Below are 16482 nucleotides of genomic sequence, written 5' to 3' on the forward strand. Positions count from 1 at the left end.
AACTTAATGCCAGATTATTATGGTTGAGTGCTGAGTATGAGTGCAAGATGTGTCTGTGTGTGCAAGAAGCCTTCCCCAGGGGCCATTTGTGCCCCAGTACTGGGGCTGGTTAGTATTAGTATTTCACGAGTGTCTAGGAATCCCAGCCCTAAGACCCCATTGTGCTAGGTGCTGTACAAAGACTGAATAGAAAGGATGATGCCTGCCCCAAAATGCTTACAATCTAAACTTCCAGTTCTTTTGCTCACCGGAGCAGAAGAACTTCATGGGACTAGCAGTGTTAGCCACGCCAAAAGAGGCTGGGAAGGAGGTGGAGTAATAGATTCCCTCTGTCTCCACCAGCCATACAGGGAAAGCGTTCTAGAGCCCTTTAAAAGGGTGTGGCCGTAGCTGCCACAATTGTCACTCTTTGCCTGTCCATCAGGCAGCTCTGGGATGTTGGTGCCTTGCACCTTAAAGGCACCTTTCAGTGAGGACCTCAGGTTTTATCTCAGAGTTTCTCCCTCTATAATACACCAATAATTCTGAATGAAATTGGCAAGTATTATGAGATGTATAGCATGTTATTTACTTATACTGTCCCAATAATTGCAAACTGCAGTAAAGTCATACCCGATACGATGTGTATTAAACAAGATTTCTAAGGAAAGCATGTACGTAAACAAGTTGATACACAAATTAAATATTAAGTCTAAGAAATGGACAGAAAGCTTCTTCAAATTACGTGAAGATGTTGAGCAACCTTACTAAGGATATAAACGTTATAACAAGTATAGTACAATACCGAATACTTATTCTGTAGATTTTTATTTCAGGAACTCAATTGTTTTTTTCAAACTTTATGCATTAGTTATGTGCAACTTTGAGTGTTCAGCCAAATGATTCCAGCATTTGGAAGTAGAAGGGGAAGAATAAAAGATGGGAGAATTTTCATTTCTACAGAAGAAACATTTGATCATCTTGTACAATACCAGTGAGCTTATTTACGTGATGTTAAAACTTAGCCGTGCTATAGCACCTTCCATAGGAGGATATCAAAACACTTTATTAAGCATAAAGAGATATTTGTTAATCCTCAGCACTCCTAAGTGGGTATTATCCCTATTTTTCAGATAATGTGACTGAGGCACACACTTGTCTTTTCACTGTCAACAGGAAGAATATAGACAAGAATTCTCAGCCAACTGCTGACCAGCATCCAGGGCACTATATTCCCAAAATCATAGTGTAGTTTTTGATCACAAACAAATATGAACTTTGATGTTCAACAATTGCAGAAAACTAAAAGTGTCCATGATATACTCTTATCAATCTGACAAAAATGTCTTGAACTACGAGTGCACACCATAGCTGAGAAAGTACCTGGATACCCAGGTAAGTTTACCAGCATTACAAGAAAACTCTCTAGTAGCACGTTTCATGTACAGATGGAATGAAATCCTACCCATTTGTTATTTAGCAGAACAAAAAGGCTACGTGTAAATTGCAGGTAGGATAGTTTATGTATATTTTTTTAAAAGCTGGCAGTAAGAATGTGTGTGCCAGGCACCATTCTCTGAGCATTTTGCCTGAATGTTTTCTGACTTTCTGATTTACCGTTTATCTGCTTTTTCTCTTTTTAGATTGTAAGCTTTTTGGGGGCAGGCACTAGATCTTGCTACTGTACATTTCTGTATGACTAGCCAATTTGAGTTGCTATTGTAATATAAATTATAGTAATACTTAACCAATGAAGTCACACTTGTCTAAAGCCAATCTAAGTATAATCAGAGTCAGACTCTTGTCTCTACAAAGTAGTCTTAATCTGTCTGCAATCAATAATAATCTGAATTAATTTAGAGAAGGAAAGTGTGCAACTAGTAATCTTGACTAGTTACCCAGATATTTTCCAGCTGATCATTTAATTTGATCCAATTATGTTGAGTTAATCATGCATACACTTTTTAGTATTACATTAGGATGCAGCAAAAATGCCAAAGTCTTCTCAAACCAAAGAAAAATTGCATGATGATAGAGTCTTCAGTCCAAAAACTAAAATGTGGTAGGGAGCTAATCTTTTCCCATAGTTAACATTTTCATAAACTTGTGAAACTATGAACTTGAACCACAAAAGTCAGACTACTTGCATGTTATGAGATTCACCCAGAGTTTTGTGAGAAAGTGCAATGTGCATTAGATAAACAAACCAGTTTCATGTTGTATTAACCAGTTGTGTGTAGAGATAGGTCAAACTGAGGCGCCTTGATATATGTGAGCATCTGCAAGTATCTCCCAAATATTGAGCTCTTGGGAGCTGGCATTTGCAAACTAATGGCATAAGAATTTACAGGGTCTCATGAGAGCTCCAAAATCCTGCATTGTCTATTTACAGCTGTAATAAAATTGCCCCTTAAAAATACAGAGAGCAAAGTTCCCCTTTGTAAAATCATCTTGTGTCTAATTCTTGGGGCTCCAACCTTGCAACTAAAACCAGAGTCCCTTGATAAAAAATAGGATAGAGATTTAACACACATCACAGTACAAAGCTTGTCAGGTTCTATACATTCTAAATAGCGACATTTTCCAAGACAGGAAAATTATCTGGGTGCCATTGTGAACAGCTGAATGAAACCTTGTGCTCAGAGTGGCGTGGCAGTCAAAAAAAAAAAAAGCAAACAAAATGTAGACAAGGCTAAAAAACAGTAGCAAGTATCCTACCTTTATTTGGAATATATTGATAGCAGAGCTTGTTTGACATTGCAACGGTCCATGTGTCTGAATATGAAGAATGTAAAGAAGAGACTCCTCTCGACTGGATGCAGGCCATCCAACATGGAGTAATGTTTCATTGATGGCACTCGGTCCAATATTGTACAGCTGTCAAATAAATAACAAAACCCATCAATGTACAACTTTCCAAGACCAGGAACAACAACAACATCCATTTAGACCTTACAACACTTTTCAGCCACAGATATCAACGAGCCTTACAAAAGAGGTAAACATCATTATTCTCATTTTATAGGTGGGGAATCTGAAGCACAGAGAGGTGAAGTGACTTGCTCAGGGTCAGCCAGTAGGGCATTGGCAGATGTGGGAATAACACACAGGTTTCCTAGGTCCCGGTCAATATTCAAGTGCTTAGTGGCTTTCTCACTTATATTTTTAGCTCTGATGCTAAGGTCTGCAATTGCCTACAAAGTGGGGATGAAAAAATAAAGTGCTAGATTCTGTCCTCATTTACAACAACGAAGTTACTGGAAATTTATAGCTGTTACATCAGTGTTAGAACTTAACCCCCTTTGAGGGAGCAGCAGTAGCTGTTTCATAGTGAAGGCTCAAGCTACTTCCTCATTATTAAAAACCCAGTTTTCAAACCTCTTCAAGCCAGCTTTCCACAAAGTCTTCCTGAAATCTCAGGGGTCACAGCACATCCCAGAGAAGAGATTTTCTGGGAAGTTTGGTAAAAAAAAAAAAAAATCAGAAAAGAAAATGATGCTCCCAGAACCTTCTAAATTATTATTTTCACATGAGCATATACTTTCACAAATGTGTGAGGGCAATTTTAAGTTTGGGTAGGTGGCGTAAATTGGGTATGGCTGTAAGAGTGGAATAGGCTGGATGCTTTGCTGTTGATTCTGAGACATTTTAGACTTTTTTTGTGAAGAAAGTGCACTGTTGGTTTCTGGGCTTTAACTGGACCCCAGTGACACACATTTTCAACCTTACTTCTTTTTCAGTGAAGTTTTTGTTTGTGACTAAACCATAGGGGATTCCTTACTCAATAGGACTACACATATGCTGAAAGTTACATACATGTTTAAGTGCACTGCTCCATCAGAGCCCAAGTGGGGTAACATGAAGATCCTTATTACAAGTTGTAGAAACATGTTAAGCTGTAAAATTAGAACATAATACTTGATTTTGTTCATAGGTTGATATCTCTGATTAATTTAACTTCAGTATTCGGCTTGCAAATTTTAACCAGATAATTTTGTTTAAGTTTAGTGGTTCCTTCTCTGTTTCAAGTTGCCTATCCTTTCCTGACTACTGGCTTGTGAATTGTAACCATATGTGAAGCACTTTGTTTCACCCCCTTGCAGAAGGTCATTTATCAAATTCAAAACATGGTCTGTATTCAGTCTAGTTCATTCCAAGTACTTGTTTTGAACATGAACCCCCCCCCCCCCTTTCTTTTTAATCAGTGTATCTCCAGAAGAAAAAACACATGATGGAAAGACGTACGCTTCAAAATATTAATACACAAAGCCTCCTTGTGTATACTTGTGAAGTTTTTTGTTGTTGTTTTGGAAGCTACACATCTTTCACTCGGAGAGCAGAGAACATGTTGTTGTATTTAAGTTGCTGTGATTTTTGGAGTTACTTACATTTTAAAGGCAACATATTTTATCATTTTCATAGTTCTCATAGGACCACCTCAAAAACCCATTGAAGTCAATGGAAAAACTCAGCATTCACTTTAACGTGCTTCAGATCTGGTCCACAGCTTCTTGGTTAGTATTTAGTAAACACCAAAAGTGTTTAGGATTCCTTAATGACCAGGGAGTAAATCCTGTCCTGGCATAAACTGGTGCCTCTCTCACTAAACCACAGGAGTTGTGCCTGGTTACTCCAGGACTGAATTTGGACCAACGCCTAGAATAACAATATTTGCATTAAGACTTGTATCAGCTCCAGATGATGACAATGACCAAACTCCAAATGATCTCAGTGGAGCAGAAACAGACCTATAAGAAGCTAAATGCTTTCAAATTATACCTCATATATGTGTTCTACTAAAGGGCCGACATCCTCTTCTTTGGTGGGCTCATCTTTAGGCTCCCAGTTGTGAAGTGGCAAAACAATTTGTGGAGGACGAGACACACTGCAATATATATAAAAAGGCTTAATATGTCACTTGTAGATTCATCTGCTATGTTATCATCAGATATACGATCTTTAACAAAGGTAAGACTACTCTATCCAGTTGAAACTACAAATACATTTTAGATAGGCCGAATGGTCACTAGAATTATGCTAGGAGAATGGGACAATGCTTCCAAAAAGTGCAGTAGACTCTTTAACCCCCAATGGTCAGTATCTCAGACTTACATCTCATCTGAAGGAGGGCATCCTCCAGCAACATGTTGCCCCCTACCATTAGAGGACTGATTCTCTGTTGACTTGGAGGGAAGAGTGCTATCTGTCTATGTATTTATAGCATACTCCTCATTCTGGTGTCTGAACGCATCACACAATGCTATAAACCCAGGTTAGTGCTCTACACAAAAACTTCAGGTTTTTCTTCTCATCCTCATCCAGAGTATCCAGAGTCTAGAACTTTACATTCTACTTCCTTTTTAAAGCCAATTTTATCTATCTTAGGTAATTATTTGGCCTCCCTTCTTGTAGTATCTGAGTGCCTCACAATCTTTCATGTATTTATCCTTGCAACACCCTTTTGAGGTAAGGAAGTTCTATTATTCCCATTTTAAGATGTGCAACTTGCCTAGGGTCACAGAAAGTCTGTTGTGCAGCAAGGAATTGTACCCAGTGCTCCTCAGCCCTGGCTAGTGTCCTAAACACTGGATCACCTTCCTTTTTTTGGTTCAAAGACAGTAATATTCATAGCAATTATCCAAAATGTTAGAGCATCATACAATCAGTAAACAAGGGTTAAGAGAAAAAGACATAGTACATAATGAAACTAAGCACCTGGATCAGATGCTTTTCTACCTTCTTTGCATCTCCATCCCAGAGTAAATTAGAACTTCACAATTTTTTTCTAGCCTCCTATTTTATTTTCCTCTCTACCGTCTCAGAAAGGGCTGAGTAGCGTTAATTCTTTTAAAATTCCTATCTAAATCACAAATAATATTTCCTGCAGCACCTGCAAGTTCCATGGAGGCCTCCAACCCAATCACTAACTTTAACCCAGTTTAGCCTATGAGATCTTAAACTATCACAGCCCAAGATTCTTTTCTAGCCCATTACGTGAGTTCTGGTCAGTACATCCTGCAATGTACATCCGACAATACTGCCGGCAACAGAAGTAGGTTTGTGTTAAAATAATAAATAATCAAATTCAATATTACCCTTTCATTGCAGCAGTTAACGTCGATTGCAGTTTTGCTGTAAAACCCACTTGGTACTAATTTTAAGATTATGCAGCTTTGAGGAGAGGTGTGAGGGTTAAATGTGTTCTCTCTCAGAGCTGGAAATTCATGTTTGGGCCAACAGCATGTTGTAAACAATGTAAATCGCAAATGAATTTTTCATCTAGGTTAATGTTTGATTAAATATATAACATAACAATCATGGCCTTCTAACCACTGATGTTAAAAAGAGCTTTCTCCTGAATCTTAACACCGAATGCCGAACCATAGGAGCAGGTTGCTCCTTGAAGAACAGAAGACCCAATATTTTTGTCACAAACGCTGACATTTTAAAATGTCTTTGGAAGAAAAAAAGGTTTCAGTTTCCAGTTCTAATGTCATGCACAGCTACTGAAATTTCTGACAGAAACTTTGCTGCCGAATATAGCAGAAAATAAAGGAATATTGGATAAGAATAAGTGGAGAGCATCTGGAGTAGTTTGGAAACACAGTGAAAGAACAGCTAAAACTGTGACTTCAGAATGTTAAGGCAAGCCTGAACTATATTGGTAATTCTGAATATTCCCTTGGGCTATAAAAAGGCCATCAACTCGCAACAGCAAGGATACCAGAAACCACATTCATAAACTAAAGCCAAATAAGACACATAAAATTAATATATATATTTTTAAAAGTAAGAGCATTTTAGATTAGGTGCTTGGCTCTAATCTGTTACATTTCACAAATTGCTTTCATTCCAGTAGTAGTCTCCATTTTAATGCTTCTTTGGAGATTAGGAAACAAAGCCTGGACACATGTCACTTTAAGGAACCACTAAAATACTGCAAAACACTGGCTGTGCTATAAATAAAAAAGGGAAGGCTTTAAAAGCCTGTGTTTCCTATTTGATTCCTCATGCAGTGTTCTTCTCATCAAGAGAAACAATGTGAAAAATATAAATTTAGACATTCCGTTAAAATTATTTTAAAATAAAAGAATACAGGGGTGTGTAAAGTTTATTTTAATAGATTTTACAATGGATGCTTGGGATGGCTGCCATTTTTATAATAAATGAAGTAAATCAGGTTCATTTGAAGGGTATTTCTCTCTACATTTTGATTAATTTTATTTTGTATTTAATTTAGAAATCGGAATGTTTGAATAACTTATTGTCTAAGGACTCTTACTAAACTGTTAGGAGTAGAAGATGGGGGAATCAGCACCACAGAAACACTAATAAGATAAAATAGGTAAAGTCTTTGAAAGGAAATTTGCCTAAAATGTACTATAAGAATTTGTATTTGACCTATGATCTCAATCATCATGATAATTTGTTTACTCTTATTGCTCCATTCTTTGGACGTTTCTCTTAGGTAATATTTCATATTTGATGGAAAAATGCTTTTAATATCACCATATTTAATTTAAAATGTTAATTTACACAGTCCTGTCTACTATAAAATACTGAATTTAAAAAAAAATTGGTATGAGACAGCATATTTAAATGAAAGTCACCAAATTTAATCTCTACTGCTATCACTTTATTTCTGTAACACTTTCTTATGACAAAGAAATCACATATTTTACTTTTTATTAATGCTATAGAAGTCACACACAATAGTGTACTATGCCATCACCGGGTAAGCTGGCCCTGAAGGGGGTTAGGTTCAGCCTCACTTGTGGCAGGCTTAACCCACCTCCTCAGGTGAAATGAATGACACCAGGGCCCACATGACAGGGAGTAGTATGAAACTGGACCACGCTTTCTGGGGAATGTAAAGGCAACCTGAGTTCAACAAGGGAGAATTCAGAGTTCTCCTTAGTTCCGAGGCAGAGAGCCAAGCTTCAGGGAGCAGAAGCCAGCTAAGAAGGTTTGGGGAGGGAGCCTGCTGGGAAGAGGGCAGGTGAGAACTCTCCAGAGCTTCCAGGAAGAAGGCCTGGGAGGGAGACCTGCATGGAGACCGGGATGAGGAGCTCCCGCTAGGGGCTGATAAAGGGCTTTAAACCTTGAAGGGGGGCTATTAGCAAAGGCAAACTGGGACAGCAGCAGGGCCTGAAGCTATACCAGGCAAACTGTGCTATACGTACACTTATTGCCTGCATAAAAAACCAGTAAAGGAAGGGTACATTTCAAATCAAACCAGATATAGTAATATTTCAATTTTCCTTATGCTTTCAAAATGCATTTTTCTTTCTTAAAAAGAACCAATTCACCTTTTCACAGTCATAGCCTGTTAGTAAAGGTACCATTTTATAAATACAAACAGAGGTCTGAATAAAAATGATAATCTGAGTACTTGTCTTGGGGGGGAAAAGTGCAATTTTGCTTAATGAGTTTCTGCCAGGAGTTTATAAAGCATTTTTTGTTAGTTGGGGTGGTACTCCTCCTCCAAAAAGAAAAAAAATCCAACTGTTAAGATATACACTGGTTGCTATTCAGAGCTGTGGTTCAAAGTAAGTTTGGTTGTTTCTTGTTTTGTAAACTAATGGAATTTCACAGGATTATTTAACCATTGCATTTATTCAAAGCACTATGAATAGGCAAGCTCTCATAGGACCATAAATAACTGATTGATGAGAATGTGATATGCTTTCAAGTGAAAGGAAAGGCATGTAATGTGCTGGCTTTTATTTTTGGTGATATGCCACCTAGGTTGTGATTTGCCACAAGTTACTAATGACATGCTACAACAGAAGTACCATTGTATGAAATGCCTACCACTTCACCACCAAGTATTCCACATGCCATGAAATGCTACAAACACCTCTTACATTTTGTATAATTAAATTCCTTTTTGTTCTGTTCCTTTCCACATGCTATTCCAAAACAGTTAAATCATATCTATCACCGGTGAAATAACATTCATAGCTCAGCGGGTAATCTTTGCAATGACTGCAGAACCCAGGGTGTGCAGTAATCTAATCCTTATTAAGAAACTTCTGCCAGCAGCAGGTCTTCCCATACTAACTGACTTCCTTCCTACGGTGTTCTCTGCCAGAGGCTTGGCTATGAACAAGTGGAAATCACACAAATAGTCACTGAAACATAGATACCTCAAAGAAAAAATGACAAACAGCATTACCAAACTCGAACAGGAAGCATGACAAGGGATGGTTCAATAATTCTTCATTTGTTTTAATAAATTATTTGATGAAGATATTTTCCCTACCTCAGATGTGGCAGAATAAATCACACATATATTCAGCAAATAATATGATGAATTTTGTCAAACTTCCTTAATAAAATATTCAATTATTTCTCTCCCCACTCCCCCAATTCCCTGAGAGTTGGGGTGGTTAGCTTCTCTGAGGTTCAGTTCCTTAATTAGAAAAATCTCTCAGGCAAAGACCTTGTGATGTTTCTTCACACATCCACCATTTTATGGCAAATACCAAAAGCAAAGGGATTAACAAGCACAAAGTGGAGAGTGTGCTGACTACAAGTCATTTAATGAAACAATTCTCATGTTTTCAGCACCCTGGGCAGCAACCCAGGTCACCTGTCCCTAAGGCCTATTTCTGGGTAAGTTCTCTAATATTTGATGTTAGTTTTCCAAATGCCCAGGCCCAGCTGTTTATCTGTTTACATAGATTTTCATCAAAAGACATGCATACTGTAGTGTAGAAAAACATTACAGTAGAGAGACAAGTAAGAGCCCACAGAAGAGTAATCTGTGGATGCACTATGCAACCACCCAGAATGTTAGAGTCGTCACTGAAAAACAGGGGGCACTTTAATAGGGAAGATCCCTGCCCTCAAAATAGCAATGTTTTCAACCAGCTCTGTTGCCAGTTTATATCTTTATTTTGTCCCTGGTTCAGATAAGCACTTCAGCACATGCTCAGTCCCACTTGCTTCCTTGGCTGCCACTGAACCAGCACCAGCACTTTCAGGGCATCAGGCCCCAAAGGCCAGGTTGCACCCACATGGCCCTTCTCCACCAAGTCCAGCATATTCCTGGAGGCACAGATTCCTCTATGAGCACAGGCACTCACCATCACCAGCTGCAGCAGGGGTGGGAAGAATGACTCCAAAATCTGCAGCCCCAGGATTTTAGGGCTATGATTACTGCACATTTCACTCTAATTGGTTCACTCATTCTCTCTAACCTCTTACTGTTCCTTAACGTCATCACCTACTCTTGACAACCCCCACCTCTCTCTCTCTCTCTCTCTCTCTCTCTCTCTCTCTCTCTCTCTCTCTCACACACACACACACACACACACACACACACACACACACACACACACACACACACACACACACACACACACAGAGTGCACCTTGCTTTCTTCTCCTTACTGCATCCTCAATCTCCACTTTCTCTTCCCGCTATGTAGGCTTCCCAATCATCTTTTGTTTCAGTCTCTATAAACCCTCTCCCATAACACCACCTTGCCAAAAATATCACCTCTTTCTCTCCATCTCCCTTCCTCTCTACTACCTCTGACTATCACAGAAAATGATGCAAACTCACTTTAATCCTGAACATTTTAAAAACAAACACTGCTTTACAAAAAAGTAACCTTTAACAGAAGACCACATGTTCTTTGGTTTGCCCCTCATGTTCCTTTCAATTACCCCTTTCTTTTAGGCTTCTTTATGCTGTTAGCTGGGAAGCACTTAGATTGTTGATAAATTGCATAGTCAATTGCTTAACCACACTTTGGTTAGGTATGAAATACATTCAGGAGACCAAATAACCAATGTCAGTCAGGTTTATTGCTAAAATTCAATAGTAGTACAGGAAGAAAAGTTCAATATGATACCAGTTTCTGGGAAGCAGTCTCATGCAGTGTTGTTAAATTCACCTTACACAGAACATTTGCTCCCAAAAATACACATTTCAGCTAAATGGGATGATTTTACAAGTTATAAGACTTTTTACATGTTACTAAAATCCAACCCATCAGCTCATCTTTATTCCATAAATTGTTGTTCTGTACCTTTCCTTATCTTTGTTTTGGATACTAGCATGTGTGTGAAGGTACCTCCCCAGCTTGTTCCAGGGTAAAACGTTAACGTATTTTGCCTTAGACAAGTTTCTTATTTTCTAATGCCAAAGATTACTTCAGGTTAGCAAAGTCTTATGGGATACTTAGCGTAAGTGAACAGGATTATAAAACCATAGTTGTTTGCAGTGCCTTCCACCAACACACGTTGGTCCGAAAAAAGATATTACCTCACTTGTCTTTTCTCTCTCAGAATTATACAAGACAAAGGCCAATTCAGGCAATATAAGTACTAGAAATTATATATGTCATACTGATATTGTGTGCTTAATGCATATTAATATATGTGGTATCAATAATACATATTGATAATGTGATTTATATAATTTTAATCTCAGCATATATTGGTCAGAGAGATACTATGGTAAAGGGCTACAGAAAACTCTGAGATAGATCATCTTAAATTGTTTGTTCTTTGGAGCAGGGACCATGTCTTCTCTATGATCTGTGAGGTGCCTGGGATGCTTTTGTGTGCTAGACACATAAACAGTAATAGAGTACTTGCATTTTATGTATTGGGTCTAGTTTAGATATCAGCAACAGCATACAACTGTCCGAGCAATAATTAACGTTGTCCATGCAAAATCATTAACACTGTTCAGAACCAAAGTGGAAAGCTCTCTAGATTAACGATGTGTTTTGAATATTTACCACACGTGCCTTTTGCTTCTTGCCTTTTTCAGTTTCCAAATATATGTGAGGATATAAAAATGTAGTAATTGCCAGTCTGGATCACACCAAAGGCCCCATCTAGCCCACTATCCCACAGCTGGTTCAGAGGAAAATGTAAGAACCCTGCAGTAGGCAGATGTGTGATAATCTCCCCCTGCCCCCTCACAAACTATCAGGATGAAACCTATGTCCTGTAACAAAAGGCTTAATACCCCTTCCAAATTTCTTGTTGTCATTTATTATGATAATTCCAGACTCCAGAATTGAACCTGCAGTTTTTATGTGCGTACACAATTGAATATATGAAGACAATAGGGCTCTGTGTGGGCACAGAGCCCATTTACTCCACATGACAGGACCTAAAGCCCCCATCCTGCAAAGCTTCTGTGTGTGGTAATCCCCTGAAATCAGTGAGAGTTCTGCACTTGAAAGACCTTGCTGGATTGGGCCATAAATAATATACAGTCATATAAAGATTCATTGAAAAAATGTGCATTGGTTGCAAGTATGAACTGAAATACTGAAGTGCTTACCCTATGATCTGCACTTGAGCCACAGCACTGATGTTGATTTCAAGGTTAACCAAATTGCTGGTGGGTTTAACCTTATTAGAACTAGAACAGATTTGCACACAGGTTAGTTAGGTTTCAAGTATAAAATTAGAAAAACAATCATTTAATACTAACTTTGATACTTTAGAATTCAGTTTAATCCCAGTGTCCACCATCAACCAATTAGAAAAAGTAGTATTGGAGATGTTATATCACTGACTTTAGAACCTACAAAAATTAATAATTATATTATATGCAAGCATGCATACACATGGATATAATGTATAGTTAGTTATATATATAATATATATATATATGGGGTGTATTTCAAAGAACAAAAATTAATTTGTTTCTGTTGAGTCTTATATGCCATTCTTATTTCATTTCCTACTATATACAGCAGAACCTCAATTTTATGAACTGTCTTATAAACGACCACTTATATGAACCATTTTTCTGCCACCCAAGTCATCTTTCTGCAGCCGAATGTGACTTCAATCCTTTAGCCAACATTCAAGCAGATGTACAGGTTTGACCATACTGAGAGAGAGAAAAATCAGGCATGCTTTATTCTTTTATTACCATTTGTTATGTACACTGTCACTGAACGATTAATACATTATCTTATGCACCACACCTATTGTAATTATGAGATGTTCAATTTTATGAAAATTTCGATCATATGAACTCCTCAGTCCCCAATTAGTTAATAAAATAGGGGTTCTACTGTAATAATTGATATCACATGTTTTAATAATGCAATAAAATCAGGCTTCTTTTAGAAAATCTTGTGAGCTGGTTATGACACAAAAGAACAATTAGTTAGAGCATTTGTTTAGCTTGGTTATAAGACCATGTAAACTGTCTGGTCTGATTTTGCATCTGTCTGTGTAGCAGAATCCCAGTAAAACCAAGAACAATTTTGTGCATGAAAACATGGCAAGGCTAACTAACAAGCTGTCCTCTGTTACTGTTTGGCTTCAAACTTGTGAGTGTGAAGAACAATAAGATTAAATGAAAAATCCCTCAGGGAAAAACTATCATTGAAATGAACTACATTTTTCCTCAGTCTTTCTACTCCAGATCTCACCCAGCAATAAAAATGAATCCCCAGATTTAAGGCCTTAAGATTCTCTCACTTTTCTATAAACAAACATGTAGGCCTTATCATCCAACAAACCCTCCCTAGTGCATGTAGTCCTTTTCACTTCAATATGACTGATCATAAGATTAGGGGACTATCCATGCGAGGAAGGATTTGTGGGATCAAGACCATATACATATGCAATATAAATATTTAGAGATTTCAAACTCATTTTCATCATGAGACTAATGTTAGTGAGGTTTTGAGCATTTCCAAGCAAGCCTAGAAGGCCCCTTTCCAACCGAGTTTGAGCCTCTATTGCTGTCATAGTTTACTGTTATCGCATCTGGGTAGCATCAGTTAAATGGAAACATTTTGAACAGGCCAGAATTCTCATTGACTAACTACTGAGAAGTAATAGGGTAATTCTGTTTTGATCCAGGGCTTCTGGGTCCAAATTGCTAAATTAGAGGCAACTTTAATTTGTTTGTAAACTGGCGCATTCCCTTTTCAAAATATCAGTTTAGTTTTTGATTTCGTCCTGCACTGTCACTTCCTTGCAGCTATGGAAAGCAGCTTGGGGACTGCAGTTAAAGTTAAATTTTAATTTCTTTGTCAATACAAAGGTGATTATAACATTGAATTGTTAGGATAGAATACACTCCAGTTCCTACAAGAGCAGTAATTTCCATAGAATTCACATGCTCAGACTACGCAGAATCATATTATGGTCAAATATTTGGGGCACTGATAGGTTTTCTTTGAGGTTCATGATATTTTCTCATTATGCTAGTATTTTAAATAAAGAAGTCTATGTACTGATATGCACTGCACACCTCTCTGTACAGATATCTAAGGAAACTATTTGTCCCTAACAAAATTCATATTAAAAGAGGAACTACATTTGACAGACAATACTAATTCCATGGCCTCGTCCATAAGCAAAGCTTCCCTTACTGCTCTCAGTGAACTACCATTACACGTTTGGTATGTAGAAATATTTATTTTTTGCATATTATTTTGGAGCAAATTAATTATTGGTTTCCTATGGAAAAACTACTCATGCTGAGACACATATCCAAGCCAAACAAGTTCTATGCTTACTCTTCTTTTCCTGTTAGGTCATTTACTTTTGCTTCACTATGGTTTCCTGTTTCCTTGTTTTTTTATGATTGTTTTATCCTTTCAGAAAGGAAATAGAAATACTACTTAAAATTTAGAACGCACATAAGCTTGACTGCTCCTCTGGAAGGAACACACAAAGTATGGCAAGGTGCATTTACACTACAGCAAGAGGATAAAATAATGATTTTTTTTAGACAAAGTTCTAAAAAAACTTTTTTAGATTTTAATCTAAATGTTCGGAAACAGAACTTTCCGACCTAATATTTCTAAACAGTTTCTTCTCCTGTAACTGAATGCATCACACCCGTTAATGGAATATAAATTGTCTGGATTCCCTAAGCATTCAGATTGGTTTGGAGTAGACGTTTTCAGGTTTTAAGCATCAGAACCTCTATCTAATCTAGCCATATGAAGAGGGAGGGTGGTCAGAACCCCCCATCCCATAATAGAACCCATGTTTTTCACTGATATTAGGGTTCCGTGAGCATGGAGGCATCTTATTTTTAAATTTAAATATAGCCACCACCTCTCACCTGACTGACACATATACTGAAACTAAGTTTCCATTTGGCTCATATACCAAATGATTCTACAAATTCCCGAGTATCTTTCACTGTATGTACATGGCATGCACCTTTCTTTTTCCTTCGCTTCCCTTCCCTGACTGTGATTCACCTCTGGGTTCGACCCTGCTCTCGGCCAGCATAATGCAAAGTTCAGTGCCCTAGCAAAGCCAAGTCTGATGGGTGGAAGGGATGAATGTTATCATGGGGCATATGCCCATGATGCCTCCTTTCCTATGCAGCTTACAGCCAACTAGTGCAACTAATTGTATGAGGTGCTGAATGAATAGGACTATGACCAAGGCAGTCAGGTGATGCACTGATCTAGCACATTTCCTGGGCATTCTCTATCAGTGGGGCAACCAGGAAGCATCACCCTCATGTTAAAACTGCCCCTGTCCCCAGGAAGGACCACTGAGGGAGGGCTGGAGCATGAAACACCCTTCTGTGTTCTCTGGAGAAAAGCAAGCCCTGCATCTGCCTTTCTGCCTTCTCCCTGTTTAGGTGTTTATCTGTGTGTCCTTCCTGCTGTGAGGAACATTTTGAAATGATGATTTAAACATTTTAAATATCTGTGTTATTTATTGTAGTGCACGTGATCAAGACACTCATTAAAGGCCAGAGTGTGGCAATTAAGTCAACGAGGGTAGGACAAGGAGACACCTCAGGGAGAACTCTGGCTGGTGATTTGATAAGCACAGATGCAGTAGGAGATCTGCCAGCCTTTGAAAAACTGTACTGTATGTGCTTCTGCCACTGCTCCTAATCAACTCTATTTCCATATTGGGGGGCAGGGAAGGATAGGATGGCATGTTGTGGCCTGAAGCACTGCCCAGCAGAGGGACATCTATTATTAGCAGTTCAGCCACATTGTGGCTACAGCTAGTAGAAAAACTCTGACTTCTCTCCCCCCTCCTCCCCCCACAATTTCATATGGTTCAAGTTAGACCTTGTTTTCTTTTTTTGCCAATTTTTTAAAATTGTAACTTTTCTCATAACTTATCAAAATGGTTATTGAGAGAGCTGGTCGGAGACTGGAATTTCTGTTACATGGGAAATTCTAAAGTTCTGAAAAATTCTCATTCCAAATTGGTACAAAAATCTGAAATCTCAAAATTTTCTGCAAATCAAAATTTATGACTTGTTTTATTTGGGAGCACTGAATCATTTTGTTTAGAATTTTATATTAAAAACAACACATATAATATTTAAAAAATGAATGTAAGTCTAACCTAAATAAATCAAAATGGTAGTCTAAGTTAGATGTTTTACTTTATCAGAATGTTTTGACATTATCTAAATGAAGTGAGAAAGCTGAAAGTTCAATTACAAAAAATATAAAAATATCAATAACAAATTTAATGAAAAATGAAAAATTTAGAAAAGTAAAGTTTTTCAAT

General features: G+C 37.8%; 1 protein-coding gene across 1 annotated transcript in view; it reads right to left on the minus strand.

The window, feature by feature from the left end:
* Window positions 1-16482, minus strand: part of ITGA8 (integrin subunit alpha 8) — a 181501-nt gene that overhangs the window by 46212 nt on the left and 118807 nt on the right. Inside the window, exons 23-25 of the mRNA XM_065398815.1 lie at window positions 12293-12373; window positions 4759-4864; window positions 2698-2856 (exon numbers count right to left, since the gene is read on the minus strand). Of these exons, the coding sequence (XP_065254887.1) occupies window positions 2698-2856; window positions 4759-4864; window positions 12293-12373 (346 nt within the window). The remainder of the gene's footprint in view (window positions 1-2697; window positions 2857-4758; window positions 4865-12292; window positions 12374-16482) is intronic.

Source organism: Emys orbicularis, chromosome 2 (assembly GCF_028017835.1).
Source record: "Emys orbicularis isolate rEmyOrb1 chromosome 2, rEmyOrb1.hap1, whole genome shotgun sequence".
Classification (NCBI taxonomy): Eukaryota; Metazoa; Chordata; order Testudines; family Emydidae; genus Emys; species Emys orbicularis.